Here is a 22,059-nt window from a genome sequence, read left to right as displayed (position 1 = left end):
GAACTGATTCTAACATGTTCCCCCAATGCATAATGCTTTACATAGAGTGCTGCACCAAAGCTGGATGGAACAGGAAGGGTGTGGGTGAATGGACATGCACCATTGTCACTGGTTACAGCCACACACATGCAAGTCATTCCAAAATAACTGATGAGGGACAGGCAGATGTGCTGATTCAGAGCTGGGGGATGGACAAGTAATTACTTCACAGGGCCCATGAAGTTAAAGTTGACTCTGATTGTTTTTTCCTTATATGGCAGCCAAGATACCTCGAACCTGTTGACAAATGTAGCCAGTATGTATGTGTTAATATGGGTTGGATGTTATACAATCTTTCAAGGAACTGTCCTAAGGATGTGCAGAAGCCAGATTGTGGTTTTAGAGGAATGCCTGTTCAAGTTAACACTGATAGCTGTTGTCCAGAATGGGAATGTCCCTGTAAGTCACTCTTTTATTTTTAATTAAAATCTGGAGTCTTGATCTGTAAATGTCAAGTAATAAATTAAATGGTTATTACAATGGGAATTGTAATAATGGTTAATGGTTAAATACTGGGACGAAATAAAAAGAGCTATTCTTCACCAAAGCTGAATGAAATATACTGAACATTTTGGTACCTTTGAATTGACATCCTGGAGAATTAAAAATATTTTTTTTTTAATAAAAACATTGAAATAACATCTGCAGCATGAACACCAATATTTTTCAGCTGAGACTTTTCAGAATTTTTATCAGTAGTAATGTTAAAATTTCAACATTTTATGAAGAAAAAGAAATTAAATACTAGCTTTTCTGAAAGACAGAATCCTCATATTTCATTTAGCTCTAATTGCAGTTTTTATTCATGCTTAGAAACTGCAGAAACTGGCGGATAAGCCTGCCAGGGTTAAAAAAGGCTAAAGAGAAGCCATATTTAAAACCTTGCAGCATCAATGAAACCAGTATTGCACTTGCCATTTTTTTCAAGATAAGACAGATAAGTCCCTTGTCAGTATGTAAAAAAAAAAAAAAAAAAAAATATATCTATTTATGCATATGTTTTATTTCACATTGTGCAGATTCACTACTTTGCATGTAAAACATTGACTTAAGTAAAATTTTTCACCAGTTTAAACATTGTCCCCTACCCTGGGCACACAGAAGCAGTTTAAGGTATTTCCACTGAGTAACCAACCTAAGCACTTTGGCATATGGCTCAATATATTGTCTGCAGAACATGGTCATCTATCTATCTATCTATCTATCTATCTATCTATCTATCTATCTATCTATCTATCTATCTATCAATCTATCAATGTATATACAGAAGCAAATAATACTAGAATTGGAAGTTTTTATAAATGCCCTGTATTCATTTTTGTGGTAACCTCATTAAATGACAGTTCTTTTTTAGGTCAGTGTTCTGTACTGTCTGAACTGAGTGTTATTACGTTTGATGGAAATAACATAGCCCTCTGTAACATGGCTTCCTATGTTCTAGTCAAGTTACCAGGAGAAATTATTGTTGCTCATATTGAAAAATGTCCTGCTAATCAGGTAAGGTTCTTTCATTTGTGCAATAATTATAATTGCTCCTTGAATTCTTTTGTTATAGGTGTGAAATTATGCAAAAATATGTCAACTAAAACTTATACATAAAAGCCACACTCAATGAAAAATGCCAAGTTATTTAATATTCAAGAAGCATGTTTAATAGTACTGTCTAGATGAAACAATTTTATCTTGAGAGAAATAGTAATTGTATTATAAGGAAATTCAAATGTAGGTTCCTTTTAAATTATCAGAGGTGATATAACTTCTCAATATGCATGTCTCCTTTCAGGCTCTCCACACAGAAATGTTCCTGTAACTTTGAATTTATACTTTATAATATAGTCAAAATAGTAAAATATTTTTAATAGTCACAAAATATATTTTGTAGTTATTTTAGGAGAATATTGATGACTTTGTGATGAGTTGTTCTTTGTAGTTGTCTAACTCTCTGTATTGTCTACAGAGATGATCCAACCACTTTATTTTTAGATTGCCAGTTTAGGTCAGGTCAGTCTTATTCTTAGAGTCTGTACATACATGTCCTTTGCATTGGCCATAGTCCTACTTTATGCAGGTCTTGAGCAACTGGATTGAGTCCATCTTCAGTTTGTGGATAATCCAGACAGCGATGAGGGGCTTCAACAGGCTTCTTCCCATCTCTTATTTACTCTCACAGGGCAACTGTACACTTGAACTTCAAGACTGTTAAAGGCAATAGTCTTGCATTGTTTTAGATGCTTTCTATTAAATTGCTTTCTTGTTTCCTGTTGCAGTCTAGGGGTGGGAATACAGCACACAAGCGCAGATGAGCTTTAGGAATCTGTAGTTTTAGTTCTTTAAGAAATATAGTTCAAAAGGACCTTTCAGCATATGCATTAAATTAGCTGGAAAGTGTGTATTTTTATTATTTATAAGGAATATATTAAATTAGTTTAATTATTTAGCTGATTGTAGAATAACATTAAAGACAAAGAAAATAGTAACTTATTTTTGCTAAGTAAAAATGCTGCTGATTAGTATTGCACTTCTAATTTTTTTTAATGTTTTCCAGAGTGCAAATTCAATAAGAAAACTAGTAAGTACTTGCTTATTTTGCTGGTTTTAAAATGCATTAGTATTAAAATAAATTATTTAATTAATATAAAATATTCCAATAGCACTGGCAGGGAATTAGAAAAATAATAGTAACTAAATTTTCTTGTCATTTTTCTTTCAAGGTGCCACCTGCAAACACTTCAGGGCTCTGTTTTAAGAAATTAAATGTCACAACACACACTTGTCAAATACTTATCAATCGTTTAGCAAGAAAAGTAAGTATATATCAACAGTATGTGTACTCTTAAAAAATAACTGGAGAGCTATTTTGTTGTATAATGTGATAAATCAGATTTCAAATAAAACACTACAGGATTAGGATTATTTTTGCAGATCCAGTTCCCAATAATTCATGGTATGCTGGAGGCAAAACAAGCAATTTACATTTCTGGTACTATGCTTCACTTAAATATACTTTTTCCAAAATGGCACTTAGAAGTTGCTTTGAGATTTTAATGAAGCTGCAAAAGCAGTTATGCCCAAGACTAAACTTCCAGAACACTAGATGTGATAAATAAACTACTTTCCTTCCTAGTCAGTGACAAGTCAGAACAGATGTCTTTGAATAATTGGAATGAGGTTTTGTTTCATCATACAATATGTGATAAATAAGATGTATTCTTTCCCTAATTAGAAAATATTTTTTTCCTCATACCTACCTCTTTTGCATTTTGGAAGTGGCATGGGTGGGAAGCTCTCTAATTTAAGCACTGTGACTTTTATATGTGGCAGAGGCTGTGAAATAAAGTCTTTTGTTATAAAATAGGACTACATATAAAATACATCATTGCAATCTGGCTTTACCTGTAAAATGTGTTTGGTTTATTTTAGGTAGTCGTGGATTCTGTAATCCAGCCATTACCATTTTCAAAAGAAGGACTGAGTATTCAGGATACTGGTGCAATGTATGTTGTTAATACCCCAGCTGGTATTAGCATCAAGTGGGCTCATGTCACAGGCATCATAGATATACAGTACGGATTGCACTCTAACACAACGAGGGAGACAGAAGGACTTTGTGGTGAGGCTATGGTGGCAAGTTTGTTCTTATTCAATAACTTCCCAACTGAAATTTGCAACTCCCTTTTGTGTCTGTGACCAGCTGTCCCTGTAGCTCTCACTGTGACCCTCATTAGCTCTGTGAGGGCCTGTGAAATACTAATAATTAATTAATAAATTAATCATTCAGTTTGAAAGCACGGTGTGCTAATAAAGTACTTTGTAGAACAAGTAGTGATCATCATATTGTATCTAAATAACTTTTAAAAAATTTACTTTTATTTTTTTTTTACTTATTTCTGCCTGTTTTAAAAGTTTTGCTGAAGCCAAGTAAAGAAAAAGAAAATTTTTAATGAAGGAGTGGCTGCTAAAGAAGTTCAGGTAGTAATAGTGTATTTCAGTGATTACAGAGAAAAGAATAACTGTCTGATGTTAGCAGGAGCAGCTTATTGCTATGAAAATACTGACAAAAGCTGTATCTTGGGAAGGGTCCAAGTCTTGTGAGGACAGTGAATTAAGAATCTGAATTTAGATCTCTTGAGTCTGGGTCTAGGGTCCAAAACTGTGCTGAGGTATCTCAGTCTAGAATTACAGTGACAGTAAATATAGCTTTCATTTTCAAGCTTCCTTAAGCCTTTTTATAACTTTACTAGTATGAATAATATGGAAAGTGTAAGCAGGTGATTTAAAATAACTTCAATTTTATTATAAATGTTCATTTTCTGGTGGTTTGTAATTTTACATAATCTACTTCATATTAAAAAAGAAATTAACTTCTTATAATCTTTTAAACTTCTTTTAGTTTTAAAAGCAAACAGGGCAATTCAAATATGCTTTAAGTATAAATTTAAACAAATCAAGTCTTTAAAATCAATTGCTGTTTTCTGCTTGAACAAAAGGAAAGTTCTCCTAAATCTAGTGAGAGAAAGTGAAGGCTGGCCCTGCATCTTTTCCCAGTATCATGCCATCTTCTCTATGCATGCTGAATGAGTGGGACAAGACAAGGTCAAATGAAGGAAGAATTATAGAATAGTTCCTCTTTGTGTCATGAGAAGATAAAAAAAGGAAGACTATGCAGACAAATCCAAACAGCTTAAAATGTTGCACCACCTGATATTTTGCAGTAAAGTCTGAAGTTTTCTTTCCTGCTTCTTTCCTGTTCTCTGCTGTTTGTTCCTGTCTGGGATTCTGCAATCCTTTTCCTCTCATACTACAGAAAGTTGTGGCACTATGTGGTAAATTTGCTTTATTTTTAAAGCTGTATTGATTCTTCAGCTCTGTAGCATGGCCTTACAAATTCTAGTGGCACCAGCTTGTGATCTGCAGCAAGAAGCAGAAGAGTTAAGAATACTGGGAAGTGGTGCTACTGTGAAATGCTTTGTGTTTAAATGCCATCTTCTGTATTCCTCTATGCTGTCTGAAGGAATAATAGCCTGCCACACCAAGCTAGTCCAGTTCTAACAAAGGACCCTGGAGAACATCAGACTGCAGGGCTGAAAACACGAGGGCAAGGGTTTAGGGTGTGCTTAACAGTGCAGAACTTTGCCTTATCTGTTCCTGAGATATAAAGCTAGTATGAAGGTTAAAGTTTTGGCTTTACTCACTTGTTATGTGTTTAAAGAGATCATGTATTTTCATTGATGAATTGATAGAAAAATGAATTCAGGTAGACAATGAATGCTAAGGGTCTGGGAAGGTTGTTTTTTAGAGTGGTTTTGTATTAATAACTAATTAATTAACTTGAGTAAGAACAATATTTTAGCTAGATAAAGCAATTTGTTCATCAAAAGATTCTTTTTATAACTTCTGGCACTTAGAATGTTCAATTAAACCTCAATACAGTGTGAAATCATCGGTGATGAGCAATTAATTTCAAAACCATCTACTGTTACTCCTAAGGAGCTGACTGCCATTCAGTAGAATGAGATCAGAATCTAGTGCCATGTCAGTGAATTTGATATCCCCAACAGCACATTTTGGTAGCAGTTTTTCTCAAAAGTTAATTGTTGTGAAAGGTACAATGAGTTGTATTGTATGATGTACTTTTTTTACTGAGCTGTTGAGCTGAGAACTAAAATCACTCAGTGGAAATACAGCTGCTTTGGTTTATAAACTCAGGTGACTTAAGTTTCACAGGTCAGCCTGGTGCAGTGTTGATCATAACTTATCAAGTGTGCTTTTCTTTCCCAAATGAAGGTATATGGCATGTTTGTCTGTGCTTTGAATATGATGCTCTGTCTCCAGGGGTGTGTAATGGAGATCCTAGTGATGACCTGAAAATGCAAAACATGACCATAATTACAAATATGGAGGAAATTGAAATGTTCATTAGGAGTTGGGAAATTGAGAAATCACTTGATGTAACAACCAGGAGGCCAGTAAGAAATTGTACTGAAGATAACTGCACATACTGTATGGAGCTATTAAACGGAAGCATTTTCATCCCTTGTCACAAGAAAGTGAGTATGAGGATCAGAAAAATTGCAGGACCAAATCAAATAATAGTTGTATAATTAAGAAAAGAGTGACTGATACATGCACATTTTTCATGTTTTGCTTATTTTTATGATTTCACAATGAAATATGTGGCTTTAATACCCCTGTCATGGTGTCCATTATGAACACACATCTATATAGATCCCTGTGCTCTTATTCTGTTTTTTGAAATTACTTAATGGGCATTTCTCAAAAGAGAGACACTTGATCATCATGTCAAGATAAACACGTTCCAGAGGTGTTATTTTATTAAATGCTTGACATGGATCACTAGAACAGAAAGCCTCATGCTTCTGCTGCACACAATAGAGATTCATGCAGTTGCAGACTTACAGGGCTTATTGGACTAAAGAAATTTACAGTTAAAATTTTTTGACATAGTCAGTATTATGTTGACAATTTTGTAGCATTTCTTCCAGAAATCATTATAATTTTTTTCTACAAACTGTACTTTCTAGTGGGGATATAGCTGTAGCATGCGCCTCTAGAGGTTGGTAGACCTCTATAGGTCACTAGAAGTGGGCAGTGCAGCACAGCTGCTTTCCAGAACAGAAAATGAGGAAGCCCCAAATCTCTGAGGTCTAACTGACTTTCTCAACTTAATTAAAAAGAAAAAGGATTAATTGCTCAAGTGGCCCTTTCTTTCTGACCGATAGACGTGTTCAGATTCCTGATTCACTTCTTCTTGTTCTACCTTTCCACCCTTTGTTTTTATTTTGTACACTTCAATTTTCATCACAGACAGATGTTTTTAAAAGTATTGCATGCAGCTGAGTCCCTCCTTTCAAATTCCTAAGACTTCTCCTCATTTCCTGAGGTAGAATAAAAATGAACGGAGTTTTTCCAAAAGGAAGGAACTAAAGTAGTTTCTTTACATACAAAAATTAATAGATATTTGCCACAGAAACTTAGTGTGAGGGAGCAGTGGTAAGCAGTTTGGAATCAAGAAGATAGAGCAGCACCAGGGAGTAGCAGGATGCTTTGCATAATTTTAGAATAATTTAAGGAAATCTGAAGAGTCATAATACCTACTGCATATATGTTCCCAGGAGAGCTCTGATAGTGCGTTTTTTCCAGGTTTATAACAAAAACTCATCAAGACTTTCAAGTGGTTGCTTCATCCATTATGACATTTGGTTTTTTTCATATACATGATGGTGGCAGAGCCAGAGTGCATGGAGTGTATTGTGCACTTGCTGGCATGAAGAAGCTGGTCGAGGATAATTAACAGTCATCAGTGCCATGAACTTCTTGGCAGAAGTGAGAGACTGCCTGAAGATTTGCTGAAACCACAGGGAGAACTCAGCTGCAGCAGAGCAGTGAAGAAGCAGAATGAAATAAAATCTTGTTACAAATTTATGTAAACAAACCCAACAGAAATAAGATAGGTTGCATCACCTGCATTTAGGCCCAGTAAAACAGGCTATCAGGTCCTACAGACACAGAAACAGAGTAATAAATAATTAATTCACAGCAGGATTGTATGGAAGAGGTAGCAGCAATGTTTAGCTGAGATTGTTCACTTTTAGTTGACAGGGCTATACTGAAAAGTTCTTTAAAGTATGTGACAATCGCATTAGGACTACCTTCTCTGTCAACTGATCAGCAAAAAAAATTCTGGCAGTTTAAATTTTGCAGAATGACTGTTCTGATGAAAAGGATATTTTAAAACTTAGACACTGCTAGTGTTTTTTTCCCATTGTGACTGTATTATTTCTCCTAATTACTGATTTATTTTAGTCAGAGGAAGTCCTTATTAATTCCCACTTTCAATATATTCCTAGGTGTCACCAGAGGAATTTTGTGAGAAGATGTGGATCAACAGTACTAATTTTTGGAATTATGAGTGTGATGCACTTTCTGCATATGTGGCTTTATGCAACAAGCACAATATCTGCATTAGATGGAGGACACCTGATTACTGTTGTAAGCAGATAGCTATATCCTGTACACTTAAGTGGCTTTAGTGATGAGATTTTTTAGTGATTGTTTAGTGATAAGTTTAAAATATATTTCTTCCTATTCTTGCAAGTAACATATCATTTTATGGCATCATTGGTAAATCAGGGTACAAATTCTTAGATGATAATACATCGTTTAGTCATGAATGGATTTTAATCTCCATTGAATTAGCTGCTTATCTAAAGTACTATTAAAGATATAAATGTTGCTTTCTGTGCTCACTTGTTATTACTACCTATTTAACCAATAAAATGCTGAAAGAATACAGAAGCACTCAATGTCCTTTTTCATTCCTTGCAGCATTGAGCTGTCCTGAGGGCAAGGAATACCAGCCTTGTGTGCAGCCCTGTGAAGCCAAGACATGCTTGAATAAATGGTTCTATGAAGATTCTCCCTGTTCCTATTTAAGGGAAGACTGTGTGTGCAAAAACGGCACCATTCTGCATAGAACAGACTCTGACCTCTGTATACCAGAAGAAAAATGTAGTAAGTACAGCAGGACAGAGTAGTTTTGCAGTTTTGATAATAATTGTTATATTAACAGTTCATGGTAAGAGATAAGCTTAAGTTCTGTGTCAGTCCTCAGTAAATGTGAATCTGGTAAAGGTCCCTTCAACAGAGCCTACCTTTTTCTCAGTGTACAGCAGTTTGTGCTTTCAGTTAACTTGGCTTTAAGAACCAGTGCTGATGTACCTCTGTTGGGGGAAAAGTGATGGTCATTCTACAGCTCCCAGCTTCTACTTTCCTCCCTTGAGAACTATGGAAGGAATAACAAGGGCAGGTTCTGTCCCTGGCCCCCACATATTTTCATCCATTTGTTCCTTTGGGGTTTTTAAGGTCATCATCCTTTCTTGGATTCTTTTATCATAATGCTCTTCAGCCATATTATTTTGTGCAATAATTCCATGCAAGTCATAGTTGCTTGCAGGAAATGGGAGCTGTCTGCTCATTAAAGAGTTTTAATGTTTTGGTTTTTTTTTCTTCCAGCATGTACAGATAATAAAGGACAACCCCGCTCTGCTGGAGAGATCTGGAATGGGTCCATGGGAGGGTGCTGCATGTACAGCTGTTTGGAAAATGGAAGCATTATTGCTGTAGAACCTGAATGCAGTGAGGATCCAGCACCAGTCTGTGAAAGAGAAGGGGAAGTTCTACTCCATGTCATTGAAGAGAGAGCTTGCTGTCCCAAAAAAGTTTGTGGTATGTACCTCACTTGTTTTCTGTAAAAGGATTATAAAATAAGTGCTTCACATTCACAGGCAGCTGACAAACTTTAGATTCAAGGTAACATTTTTTAGAATTAATTTTCAAGTACTTGTGGCTAGTTGGGCCAGCAATTGAGACTTCTGTTCTTTGTAAGAATAAATAAAATGATACACTGAAATAATTTTTTTCTTAGAAGTCCACCAGTTAAACAAAACTTCAGTTAAAAATTATTTTTTAAGCTCTTGCATAGAATTTAATAATAACTTAATATGTATTCAGTGACAGAAGTACCTTGGTATTTGGGGACATCATCAGAGATTGCTTGCTTTCTTGCCTTGGTGTGATGAGCAGTATCCTCTGATCTACTGCTGTTTCCCAAAAGCTGTTTTCTGGGACATGATCACTGAATACTGATATTCTGCCTAGCCGTGGTTGTTAAGAAAAAGAACTAGCTTATTGCTCCTAAAACATTAAGCAAAATATACTAATTTCTTCATAATGTCTTCAAGGAAAATGAGAACATATGGTCCAGCTGATATGGTGCTTTTGCTTATTAGATGCCTGTAACCAATGCTGTACTGTCAATTTGCTCAAGGAATATCAGTGGGACATTATAGCTGGCTTCATGCATAGGGAGCAGAGCAAGTAAATACCAGTTTTAAGAGGGGTATAACTGATTGCTTGGGTTGAGCTTGAAGGTCTATGTGGTGGTGTGGAGTGAACTTCAATCTGACTTGAGCTGCTCTTGTTTTGTGCATCTCTGTATAATAATATAATAATATTTATATAATAATATATAAATATATATGATATAAACAGCCTGAACTGTAGGACTTGCACTTGTATCTGTTTAAAGACATCAAAATTGTTTTTTATCCCACAGAATGTAACATGTCATTGTGTGATGCCATTACTCCAACATGCAAACCCAGTGAAAAATTAGTGGTAGGCTACCACCCCTTGTCCTGCTGTCCACAGTACCGATGTGGTAAGGGAAATGCAAAACCACAGTTAGTGGAAAATTTTCCATACAGATATTATATGTTGAAAGAAAATTTGCATTACAATTTGTCTTGATTTTTAACAGAATAGGACACTGTAAATAACACCAGGCAATGATGTATTCTTTTTAAACATTCTCCTTTTTTTTATATTTTTGTGTTTTTGTTTTGTCTTACTTCTGATTTACAGTCAGTTTGGGGCATTTTATTTTACTTAGCATATCTATTTTATTTATCCTTTTTCATATTGTTTCAATAACTCCTTTTAAAACAGTGCTTGTTTCACATCCTACAGAGTGTGATCCCTCGGTTTGTTTTAATGCCTCCCAGCCTGACTGCAGAGAAGATCAATTTATTGTTGAAGCAAAACAGGAAGATCCCTGTTGTTTCTCTCATCTCTGTGGTAAGAAGCCTCTAATATTTTTATGGGGAGCTAAGGAATAGTCAAGTATTTACAAAAGCAGACTATAATTCTAAAATAAATAACTCAAGGCAGGAATTCCTAGAGTGAGATTTTACACAGATCTGGCTGACTGGAGCATAATTATTCTTGGGTTTGGGGATCTTTTCATAAACATAATTCTGAATATCATATTTGAACTTTGTTTAGCTTTTATACCCATAAAATCCTTAAAAGTATTATCTTACTTATTATATTACTGAGTAACTAATGCAGTATTGCTTGTTATATAGTCTTAGATGGAATTCACATGTGCTAACTTTTTAGTATTTAAAATTTTGTATATGTCTGGCTTTTTATTTTTTATTTTTTTTTAATTTAGTTTGTGAATCCTGTATTGAGCCTGTTCCCTTGTGTAGTGAAGGGGAAATTCTCACTGTAGACCTTAATACCATACACTACTGTTGTCCTCATTACTACTGTGGTGAGTGTAACTGTTGTGAGTTTGATATGTCACCTAATTCAGTAAAAATGACAGTGTGTGGGTGTGCAGGGATTTGTTTAAGTTTGGCAAGTAGGGTGGGCTTCAGGTATAGACTAAGAGGTCCAAATGAAGGTGTGAAGGTACCAAATGTGATGTAAAATCAAAGTTCTTGGTATGCCCAGTGGTGGTCTGACAAACCTAGTCAGTGGAGTCTAGAGAGGTTATTTAGTTCACTAGAGAGAATATGGTTATCTTCATTGATCTAAATAACAGTATATTCATGTGGCATTAAATCCTATCCTTGGATTATAAATTTACAATTTTCATATATTAAAACACATTAATAGAACAGTTTCCATGTTGTTTTACCTCTGTTGTACTATTCACTAATGTTTAGGCAGTTTCTTTGCACTTTTAGCTCCTAGGGGAAGAAGTAGACCAAGTGTTTCAAATGCTGCTGGGTTGACTACTGTTCAAACAATGAGCAGGCAGAAGAAAAATATTTCCAGTGTAACTTAGTCCTTTTAATATCCTCATAAAACGTATAAATTGTGTTATACATTTTAAAGTAACATCTACAAGTATACCTGCTTAATTTAGATTAACTTTCATCCTATTGCAGTCTTTCAGGGTAATTTCAAATAATCAAATTGACTTCCACTAAGTTTGGAGTTTAGTAATTTTTACTTCACTTGTTTCTGTATTTTAGTCCTTTTCTTAGGACCTGTACCCAGGTGAAATTTTCTGCAAAGGCCTTTGGCATTTTTCCCCCCAGTTCTGGCATAGAGAAAGTTAGATCTTAGTGTGTGATCATCTTTCACAATCCCAGTTAGCCACTTCTGATAAGGGAGGCACTAGCATCATACCTGGGGAGAAGTTGCTCCCTGTTATCTTCCAGAAGTGCCCTTTACAGTACATTTCAAGTCCCTGTTTACCAAAGATTATGGCTTTAGTTATCTTTGGTACTAGTTATAATCTTGAGTAACTCTGAAGTAGGAAGAATATTAAATGATTCCTGTTTGATGTTCTCTGAAAATTTAAACATGTTCGAAGGCAACTAAAATCACTTTTGAAAATATTTTTTTAGTTTTTCATTCCAAATATAATTGAGATGCTTAAGAAACACAACAACATTTATATAAAATAATTTTATTTTAAAAGTAATTTAAAAGTATTTAAATGTAAGCTGAAAAACATGAAGGAAAGTTGAGTAAATTCTCATATGTCTTTCCCCCTCATTTAGTTTGTGATGAAAATCTTTGTTCTGAGCCTCCTATTATATGCACAGATGACATGACACCTGTGAAGGAAAAAGTACTTGGGCAATGTTGTCCAGAATGGCACTGTGGTAATTATTGCTTTACTCCTTAGTCACAATTGCTAACCAAAGCTAACAGTTAGCTAATAGATTAACACAGTTTTCTTTATCTCCTCAGAATGTAGTTGTGAAAATGCCTCTATGCTGACCTGTAAATTGGTAAGTGGTGTCTTTTCAATGCTGTTAGTAATGGTGTAGAACTGTCTTACTCCTCGCTTTTACACTCCTTGTTTTGGTTAGTTGTAAAGAGTGAACAGGGACAGGGTGGCATCTCCTTCCAGCCCCAGCTCAAGCGTGTAATTCCAAGTGTCTGCATAGTGTTGTCAGCCATTCCTTGGAGAAATTTCACTTTGTGTGTTGTAAGGTGGAAAAAGAAAAAAAGCAACTGTAGTTTTGTCCTGTTCAGTGCTGACATGAAACAATATGCTAGTAAGGCTTTCCACATAAATAATTCACATTTAAAAAAGTAACCAGTGAGGTATAAGCTTTATGATTATATGTATCATCTGAAAAAATGTGTTGTTTTGTTAAACATTTATGATTTTGATTAAAATGATTTAACACAATTGAATTTAGCTAATGTGAGAAGTCATAAATATTTTGCTCCTCATGTAGTTTGTCATGACAGGGACTGTGATCTGGAAAATAATTAATAGTGAATGTTCAAACTCCCATTAATACTATAGTGACCATTATTTTCCTTATGCAATGCCTGAAGTTTTTTCCTTATGTGAAGACAGCATAACACAAAGTCTACTAAGGAATTTTATATTTAAATAACTTTCACCTATCTTTTGGAAGAAACTCCTTAGGAGGCAATCTTTTGCTAATATATTTATTATTGAAATAAATTTGTATCTCAGGAAAAAATGCTGTTTATTGACTCTGCTGTTCTATGCACTGTTACAGAAAATGAAATACTGTTTTCTGTTTTAAGAGATAAATACACTGAATAACTCTGAATGCTTCTGTTTCTTGAGTACATTGCAATTTTTCTCTTTTATGAAACCAGGGCTGGAAGTGATGAAAATAATATTTCACATTTTTAGAGAAAAGTTGTCTGTGTAGCACTACATTTAATTGACTTTGAATACTTTTATCTTTCTATACTCAGGGGGAAGTTAAAAAAATAGATAGCAGTGTTTCCAGTGCTTGTGGATGCACTCACTACATTTGTGGTAACTTTTTCCTATTCCTCATTGTTGTGTTTTAGTTTTTAGCTAAAAGGGTGTGCAAAGCAAGCAGAAATGAGGTAATTGTAATCTTCTCAAATGTAAATGCTCTTTTATCTTAATTTGATGTGTCTGTCTAGTTATGCAATGCTACTCTCTTTTCTGAATAAGGTGCTTTGCCTGCTAACCCATCCATTTTGTGTCTATTTTGGTAGAGTGTGGGAGTGTTGTAGAAGTGCCCATGCCTTCAGAGGCAGGTACAGTCTCTCTGGTGAGAGACAAATAGGAAATAAGCTGTGAACAGTACCCAAGTGTGAGCAGGGCAGCTGCTGCTAGTCAGCTTTCAACACAAAAGAGACATCTCCCACAGAGCACCAGACCTGTTCAGCCAGCACAAGAGGAGCTAGCCAGTCTTAAGATCAGAGCTCTGCTCCCTTCCCTCGCTCAGCTACCCATGTAGAGCAGATTTCAGCTGCACTGTACATGAGGGTGCTGAGGCAAACTGCAGTCCTGGCAGCAGCCCGGGCTAAACTGCCTCCAAGAGCCAAGCACCTTCACTGCCTGGCCAGATTACTGGACCACAGGTATTTGCAGAGTTGTTTAATTGACTGAAAGGCTACATTTTGTGATGTGCAGATTAGCTGAATGTTAAATATTAGAACACTTTAAAAATGAGAACAGCAGACTTTTTTTACTTCCATAGTAGGAGCACTATCAGTTTTAGGTAGTTTTGCATTTTGTAACATTTTCAAAAACTGAATTATCATCCCTCTGATCGTTGTTTGGTAATTAAAACCACAAACCAATCGCGTCTAAAAGATAGAATTCTTTTGCAGTGAATATGAATTTGCCTTACTTTTGTCTTACCAGTGGTTCTGTTAATTTGTTTCATGTTTTTTCCCCCTTCTGGTAACATTTATTTCTTTTGGTTTTAGAGAAGGATGATGTGTGCATCTTCCAAGAGGTCACAGTACTGAGCCCTGGACAGTCAGTGATTCACTACTTAGATGGAGACCTTTGTTACACTGTACAGTGTTTACAAGAAAAAGATCAGAACACAGGCTACAATGCCATGCATTTCACAATGATGAACTGTTCCCAGCAATGTGAAGCTGTGAGTATTCCTAAAATACAGGAATTATGCAATTTGTGAGCACAACTGCACAACTAGGATAGAAATCTTAGTGAAGAATTTTGCCCTGTTTACTCAGCAAGAACTTGAGAACTTAGCAGTGATTATGTCTATCTTGTGTTTACATGATTATTTTGAGAGGCAGTTTCTAGCAGCCTGTGTAAAAAAATCTGTCTGTCCATCCATCCATCCATCCATCCATCCATCCATCCATCCATCCATCCATCCATCCATCCATCGTTTTCCTTGGTGTTTTTAATTTCAGAAATCAAAGAATTTCCATATAATGTATATTTAGAAAGTACTAGTTCGTCTTTTTCCTTTCCTTTCTTTCCAGCATCAAGTATATATTCCTTCCTTCAGTCACCATACTTGTTGTGGTACGTGTCAAAACGTGTCCTGCTCTTTTCAAACAGAGAATGGAACGCTGACTGTGTATGAGGTAGGTGCCTCTGAACCCAGAGAGGAACTAACTGTAATGATACAATAGACAGGAGTCTGACAGGCATTTCTTTGTTAACTCATGCTGTCATTCTTGTTTCATACCTCCCTTCTGCTAGTTACACGCTTAAGAGACTATTTATGGTGTCTGATTGGAAAGCAGTGTGTTTATCTAAGGGCCTGCCATTTCACATACGTAAATATCTTTCTTATTGCTTGTAATATTTTCTGCAAAGATATGCAAATGTCATCCTTTACTTAAGGCTGGATATGCTCTAAATGCAGAACAGGGTTCAAACCCTAAATTATATACTGTGATTTAGATGTGTTGAGAGCTTCTGAGCCTACATCAGGATTTCTATGTCCCCCTCTTCTCAGGGCCACTCTTCATGCTAGTTACTACAGAAAAGTGTCAATTGAAGCTCTGGGGTTCAGGATCTTGATAGTGTGTTCCAGCATCCACATACACAGAAATTTAGATGTGGCTGTGATTTGGTTCATACTTCCAAATTATTTTAGAGCAAAGGAAACTATTGAACTGGCAGAGTCCTTTCATTCTGCAGTAGGACAGCCGTGCCCAGCTGTACACTGGAGAGAAGAGCCATAGCTGCAGGGAGGAATAGCCTCTGATAGTTAGAGGATGGTCTTTCCCTTTTACCACCTACGGGTGGTCTGCAGCACACTTTCCACTCCAGTAGATGCTACAGTATGAGGGCACTACTTTTGTAGACATTTCAGGTTGGAGATAAAGGTGAAGTGTTTTGGCTTTCCTAACAATGGCTTTGTTTTATATATTCAGGAAGGAAGCACCTGGACCTCCAACTGTACCAACTACAAATGTGTAAAGACTGCTGCAGGGGCTATTGTCCTGGGATCAAGTGTTGTCTGTCCCCCGTTCAATGACACTGAGTGTACAAAGGTTTGTACTTTGGTTAAGGTAAGTGACAATAATTGCTCTGGATTTTGGCTTACACTCCACAGTGCAGGCAAACTTTATTCACTTTCTTTAAATTAAGAAAGAGGTAAGTAAAAACCTGTAAATGAGCAATTTGCAGTCATTTCCTATGCTCCTGTTTTTTTTGACTGACAAAATATCTGTGAGGAGTGTAAAAGTTTGGCTTGGGTCTTGTTGATGACTGCTTTTAGACTATTGTGGAATTGGAATCATGCTTGACATATCTCTATATAAAGTGCTAATCACTATGTCTTACTTTAGTTTGGAATAATACTTTGCCAAGTTCATAGAACACACACAATAAATAGATCAAGAAATCCAAAAATACTCCATATAAAAGGCAGTTATATTAAAAATTCCTTAAATTGTGGAATGATTAGGGAGATGACAGAGTATATATAAACTTTATTATCTCTTAAATTATAATCTGCGTAACATAACAAAAAATGTCCAAGGTATCTACATACCTCATATATTTAAAAATATAAAGATGGCATATCCATATAAACTGCTTTGAAGAACATGTATTCTTCACAAAGACTGCATATTTGTTTACAGTTTAAATTCTCATTTAATAATTCTCTAACTTTATAATACTTGGAAAATTTTTTGCTTGCAGTGCATCCTATATTTTATATGAGCTACAAATAATAATAAATATTTATGTAGAGAGGGTAAGTACCATTGCTGCCTTGACTACAGATTATACATTTAGTACCAGTCCTCCTTACCCCTTCCATTTGTTTGAAAAAGTTCCTATTTCTTCCAGTCCTGAGGAAGATATTCTATTTAAAAATAATGCCTGTACTACTTTGAGGAAATGCTTGAGTTTCTTCCTTGGAACCATTCTGACACCATCTATTAGGTTAAGATTTTAAAGAATGGAGCCCTAAAATTAACTTTCTGAATCTGTCTGACCTGTTTTTGAGAGATGCTGAGCATAGGCTTGAACAGTAGCTGAGAAGAAAGCTTTTCTCACAGGCAGTTCTGGATAATTCAGGAATATCTGAGTTTAAGTGCTCTTTTGAGAAGTTCTTGAACAACTTATTCAACGTAATGAGGTAAAAAATATATTCTTGCATGAAAAGATAGAAGCTGAAAAATTTCTGTCTTTTGTCTGTTGTCATCCTAAGAGTTCGATTTATGTTCTGTAGTCTGCTTTATATGCAGATCTGGGCTACTCACATGAATTTTTGAAACTATCCTAATAAATCTCCATGGTGGGGAAATAGAGGGTAGTAGATTATATAAAATACATGTTTATAGAAACTAAGTGACTTATTCAAAGGAAACTACATCAGATGTCAACTGAACACTACTGAAAATGAACTCATCACTGATGAGCTTGTCATCAGTGATGAGTTCATTTTCAGTTTCAAAAGCTGTAAATAATTTGTGAAACAGTCCTTCAGCTGGCACACATCTGTTTAATTCTGTTGTTTTCAGTGGCACTACTTTTTATTAGTCTGACATTTTTAAAATGTGGAATGTCATGAGATACAATTTCCCCTTACATTTGGCCCAGACTTTTTTGCTATATTCTTCTTTTATTTTCCTAGAATGGAGGAATTGTGCAGACGTATAATGATGGCTGCTGCAAGACCTGTAAGTGATGAAGGCTGCAATATGTGCTAGTTTGGCTTTGGTTTTGGAGGGCTTATTTTTTTAACCTCAGTTGCTGGGACATAAAGAGGGAAAAAGCATGCAGTTCCCCCTAAAAATCAGATAAAATTCTTGTAGTTACCTAACTACTCATATTAAAATGTCTTGCTTCATTTGGCTGCTGACTTGGTGATTTTTAACGTTATAGTTCTGGAGTATAACCAAATCTCTCCAAGTATGGAAGATTAAAACTGTCTCGATTAAAGCATTCTCTTTATCATTAAGTTGGCTCTCAAATAGCACCTTCTGATCTTCTTACAAGACAAGAATTTTTCCTCTTAAAAACGATTCCTGATTCAATGACATTTTGCAGTACATCTTCAAACTTAGCAATTTATTCTGTATTCCTAATATGTATTTTTTAGGTCCAAAATACTGGAATGTTTTTTCGTAAATCCTAAATGAGGAAAAATTAGAGTAAAACTGATGATTGCAATGCTTATATAAAATCAGCCTTTTAATATCTGGTGATACATTCACATTTTCTGTGTGTAACTTTAAAATATGATTAAATGTGACTCAAGGTGACATGAAGGTTTCATAATTTATGCAATTTTAAAAATAGATTGAGAACAAACTGGTTTTCTCTGCAGTTTGGACTAGAAAAAAAATTATTATCTACTTACATAATTATGTGTACATATATATATATAAAAAACACTCTTTTATAAAACTAATTTTTTAGATTGTGTAGAGCAAGGACATGTTCAACATTACAGAAAACCTTAACCCTCCTTTTTGGCCTCTTTTGTGTTCAACACTAGAGTAAAAGTAAATCAGTCTTTGGAATTTCTGTATACAAATCTTTGCTTCATATTATTGATTAGGAAGTTGCACACTTATAACCATATATTGCACAGTTATTATATAAAACTGAAGTGCAATGTATTGAATATAATTTGGAGAAATAAGGGGAAGTAGTAATATTTATAAAATACAGAACTATACCAAATTTCCAAGCTATGTGAGTCTTAGAAAGGAAACTGCAAATATTATTGTTCCATTGTAACCAAAATATGGAAAATGAAAGGTAGTTCTATACAACATAATGTTTTTTTTATTGAGAATCACCTTAGAGAAGTAACACACCAGAACTGTACTGAAATCTTACTAATTAAAAATCTTTCTCTCACAAGATTAAAAAAAAATAAATCTGCCCCTTCAACCACCCCCCCCCCCAAAAAAAAAAAATCAATTAGGTTGGCATTATTTAGAAAATTAGTCTTAAAAATTATTGACTGCTGGTTCTCTGTTGACCAGGAAGATTTATATCTTTGGTCATATTCTGTGGCCTCAGGAAAGGCATTGTTATACTTCAGAAATACTTGCTAATGTGGCTGCTAAAACCCCCAGATATCATTCATATTATTATATTTTGTTTGTTTGTTTGTTTGTTTTATTTTTAACTAAAAGCATGTGCCCTGTGGTGAAGCAGTTGAGTACTTATAAATAGAGCTTGCAACACATTGGGATTTTAATGGGAACAAATAACTTTTCTGAAAGAGTTTGATTTAATGCATGCAAAGTGAGTGCATATATTTAATTCTTACCTTGCCATAGACAGACTAATTCCAAAAGTTTGGTTTAAAAGGGTTTAAATGTAAGCATTCCAGTTTGGTGTTAACCAGGAGGATAATAAAGTATAGGCCATCTTTAGTGAGACTTGAAGCAGCTGCAGAGTTTCTAAATTGCAGAAGACTAACAGGAAAGCTCACCCTCTTTTGCTAAAAAACATTGCAGTTGGCAGTGTAAGAATTAATGAAGTGTCATTTATACAGAAATGTTTTTATTTCATGAGAATCTTCTATTCCTAATGATTCTGCCAGGTTCTGGATTGGGTCTATTACCCTTTGCCATTAGTCCAGTAGTGCCTACTGATAGTATTAATTGTGAACAAGGTATTATTTTTAATAATGTATTTTCTTTTTTTTCTTGAAAATAATATAAGCACTGCTTGATGTATGTGTCATAGCTGTCATCATCATTGGATGTTACCATGCAGTTAATGGCTCTGGGCCTGATACTGAGAGATGCTGATCCTCTGCTGGCTCCCAAATCTGGTTTTCTAAAGCCTGGTTGAGATTCACTGCTCAGCACCTGTCAGAATTAGGTTCATCCATTTCTGGTATATGTTGTTGATGGTTATTCCTGCTGCTCATTGTTGAAATTGGTTTTATCACATGAACTTGCTGTACAGGGTAGATTTAATAAGAAATGTTACTTAAATAAATTCATAATTCTCAATACTGTTACCAAGAGATTCTAAATCTGATGCCATGTCTCTAAATTTAATGATGGAAATACTTTTGTCTTAAAATAGAGCAAGAGTGTGTGTTACAGTCTGATCTCACCTTTGCAGATATGGATTTATGCTGTGTTTTTTCTTTGTCACAAATAATGTATTTTACAAAGTTACAAAAATATTGAGGGCAGGAGCGGGGAGAGGGATGCAGCACATACAATTACAACCCCATGGCAGTATATACTTTTTATACCAGAAATTTCAGAACGTTACAGAACTGTTGCAGTACACATAATTCTTTGCTCTTTAGGATAGGTGAGTCACAGAAACTCCTTCCTCAAATAAGGAATGAGTAAACAAAGCACATCTGATACTGAAATGCAGATCTTCACAGTTCAAGGTTGGAGAAAAGAAAATGAAGCAGCAGAGCTTCCATAAGACATCAGCACTTTATAGGCTAAAATGTTAGCTATTCATCTCTGTATGACTTGCAGCAGTACAAAGACTGTCCTGTCTGCACATACTCAAGCTGGCAAACATTTTCAGATTGAAACATCACAGAAATTAAGCATTCCTGAAAAAGGAAAAGTGAGATGTTATAGTCTAACAACTTCACTCATACACTGATCTGCTAATTCAGTAACAGAATTTAGTTTGATTCTTCTGAATGCACAGGTTAAAATCTAGCTGTATTCCGCAGCCAACCTAATTTTTCAGTACTTAATGGAGCTGTGGTTGCAAAATATCTTGGTTACTCAGAGATCATTTATCTTATAAAAGTGCTCTCAAGCCTCTGGGGAGCAGAAGAGTTGTTTTTCTGTACACCCAACCTTGAAGAAAGGTCAAGAAACTGCTGAATAGTTATTATTTTATGTGCCGTATGTCCAGAATGGTTACACAGCAAAACTAAAAGATCATTTTGATGACGAGTGGATCAGGAGATCTAAATGACTGCTGTTACACAGATAGTAATAATGGTCTGATACATAGTGAAGCATGAAAAATTATGTTTGTTTCAGTATTATATTATGACTTTTATTGTTTAAAAAATGGCTTTCAACTGTACATCTTTATTTTACAAATAAGAAAAACTCCAAACGCTCCTAACAATAGCTCCAAGACTGAACATAAAAATTCAGTATTTCCCTCATCCTAGATCTGTATGCTGACTGCATGTGCTACATGCTTCAGACCTGGTGATAAAAAGTGCACCATATGTAGCAAATAAATGCATGTCTCTCTTTTAAGGCTTCCTTGAAGGACATATTTCTCAAAAATATATTGAAATACTATAATTATATTTCATTTTTAATCATGCAAAATAGAATGAAGATTGTAATCATATTCACACCTTCACCTTCTCTAATGCTAAGTTCTGAAAATTTTATAAAAGTCAGGATCAAAATCCTTTTTGCATTTGAAATTTCCAATAAAACAAAATTAATTCTAATACTATTCAAAATTACTGAATATATTTTTTCTAATTGTTTATATTTCTCTTGCCATATGCGCAATTTAAAAACATATTCATAGTTTAATATTTTTTAAAAAATGTATAGCTTATTTGGAGCATTTGATGCTCATATGTACCAGCCAAAAATAGGTAATACTGCACAGGAACTGTATATTAATATGTTAGATTTAAAAAGAAAATTATGGAAGTAATAGTTTCCATGTGTACATTAATGAAAATTAAGTATAACTATTTTAATTATGTTAATATTTTTACTTTTTAAAGAAGCAAATAACGTTACAGAAGATGTATTGATTCAGTATGCATTTTTTGTATTTTATCAGGCAAAAAGGAAGAAAGGATTTGCCAGAAAATGACAATCAGGACAACCATAAGAAAAAATGACTGTATAAGTCAAAGCCCGGTAAGCATAAAATTTCAATGCTGGGCCTATGGCATGCCAAGCCAAGCAAACTCCCTTGCCTCTCCAGCTCCCCCACTGGCACTC

At 35.0% G+C, this 22,059-nt stretch overlaps 1 protein-coding gene across 1 annotated transcript in view; it reads left to right on the top strand.

Moving 5' to 3' along the window:
- OTOGL (otogelin like) overlaps window positions 1–22,059 on the top strand; it is an 89,451-nt gene that overhangs the window by 65,789 nt on the left and 1,603 nt on the right. The window contains exons 37-56 of the mRNA XM_005519540.2: window positions 261–438; window positions 1,394–1,536; window positions 2,585–2,608; window positions 2,751–2,843; window positions 3,460–3,649; window positions 5,872–6,086; window positions 7,908–8,049; window positions 8,386–8,571; window positions 9,073–9,285; window positions 10,175–10,279; window positions 10,588–10,695; window positions 11,075–11,176; window positions 12,420–12,524; window positions 12,613–12,653; window positions 13,609–13,672; window positions 14,602–14,780; window positions 15,136–15,244; window positions 16,043–16,158; window positions 17,754–17,799; window positions 21,896–21,975. Coding sequence (XP_005519597.2) covers window positions 261–438; window positions 1,394–1,536; window positions 2,585–2,608; window positions 2,751–2,843; window positions 3,460–3,649; window positions 5,872–6,086; window positions 7,908–8,049; window positions 8,386–8,571; window positions 9,073–9,285; window positions 10,175–10,279; window positions 10,588–10,695; window positions 11,075–11,176; window positions 12,420–12,524; window positions 12,613–12,653; window positions 13,609–13,672; window positions 14,602–14,780; window positions 15,136–15,244; window positions 16,043–16,158; window positions 17,754–17,799; window positions 21,896–21,975 — 2,439 coding nt within the window. The remainder of the gene's footprint in view (window positions 1–260; window positions 439–1,393; window positions 1,537–2,584; window positions 2,609–2,750; window positions 2,844–3,459; window positions 3,650–5,871; window positions 6,087–7,907; window positions 8,050–8,385; window positions 8,572–9,072; window positions 9,286–10,174; window positions 10,280–10,587; window positions 10,696–11,074; window positions 11,177–12,419; window positions 12,525–12,612; window positions 12,654–13,608; window positions 13,673–14,601; window positions 14,781–15,135; window positions 15,245–16,042; window positions 16,159–17,753; window positions 17,800–21,895; window positions 21,976–22,059) is intronic.

This window comes from Pseudopodoces humilis, chromosome 5 (assembly GCF_049639895.1).
Source record: "Pseudopodoces humilis isolate 2021_Gansu_Grassland_sample_001 chromosome 5, ASM4963989v1, whole genome shotgun sequence".
In the NCBI taxonomy this organism is placed as follows: domain Eukaryota; kingdom Metazoa; phylum Chordata; class Aves; order Passeriformes; family Paridae; genus Pseudopodoces; species Pseudopodoces humilis.
The sequence above is the reverse complement of the archived record's forward strand: the minus strand, read 5'-3'. Positions and strand labels throughout refer to the sequence as shown.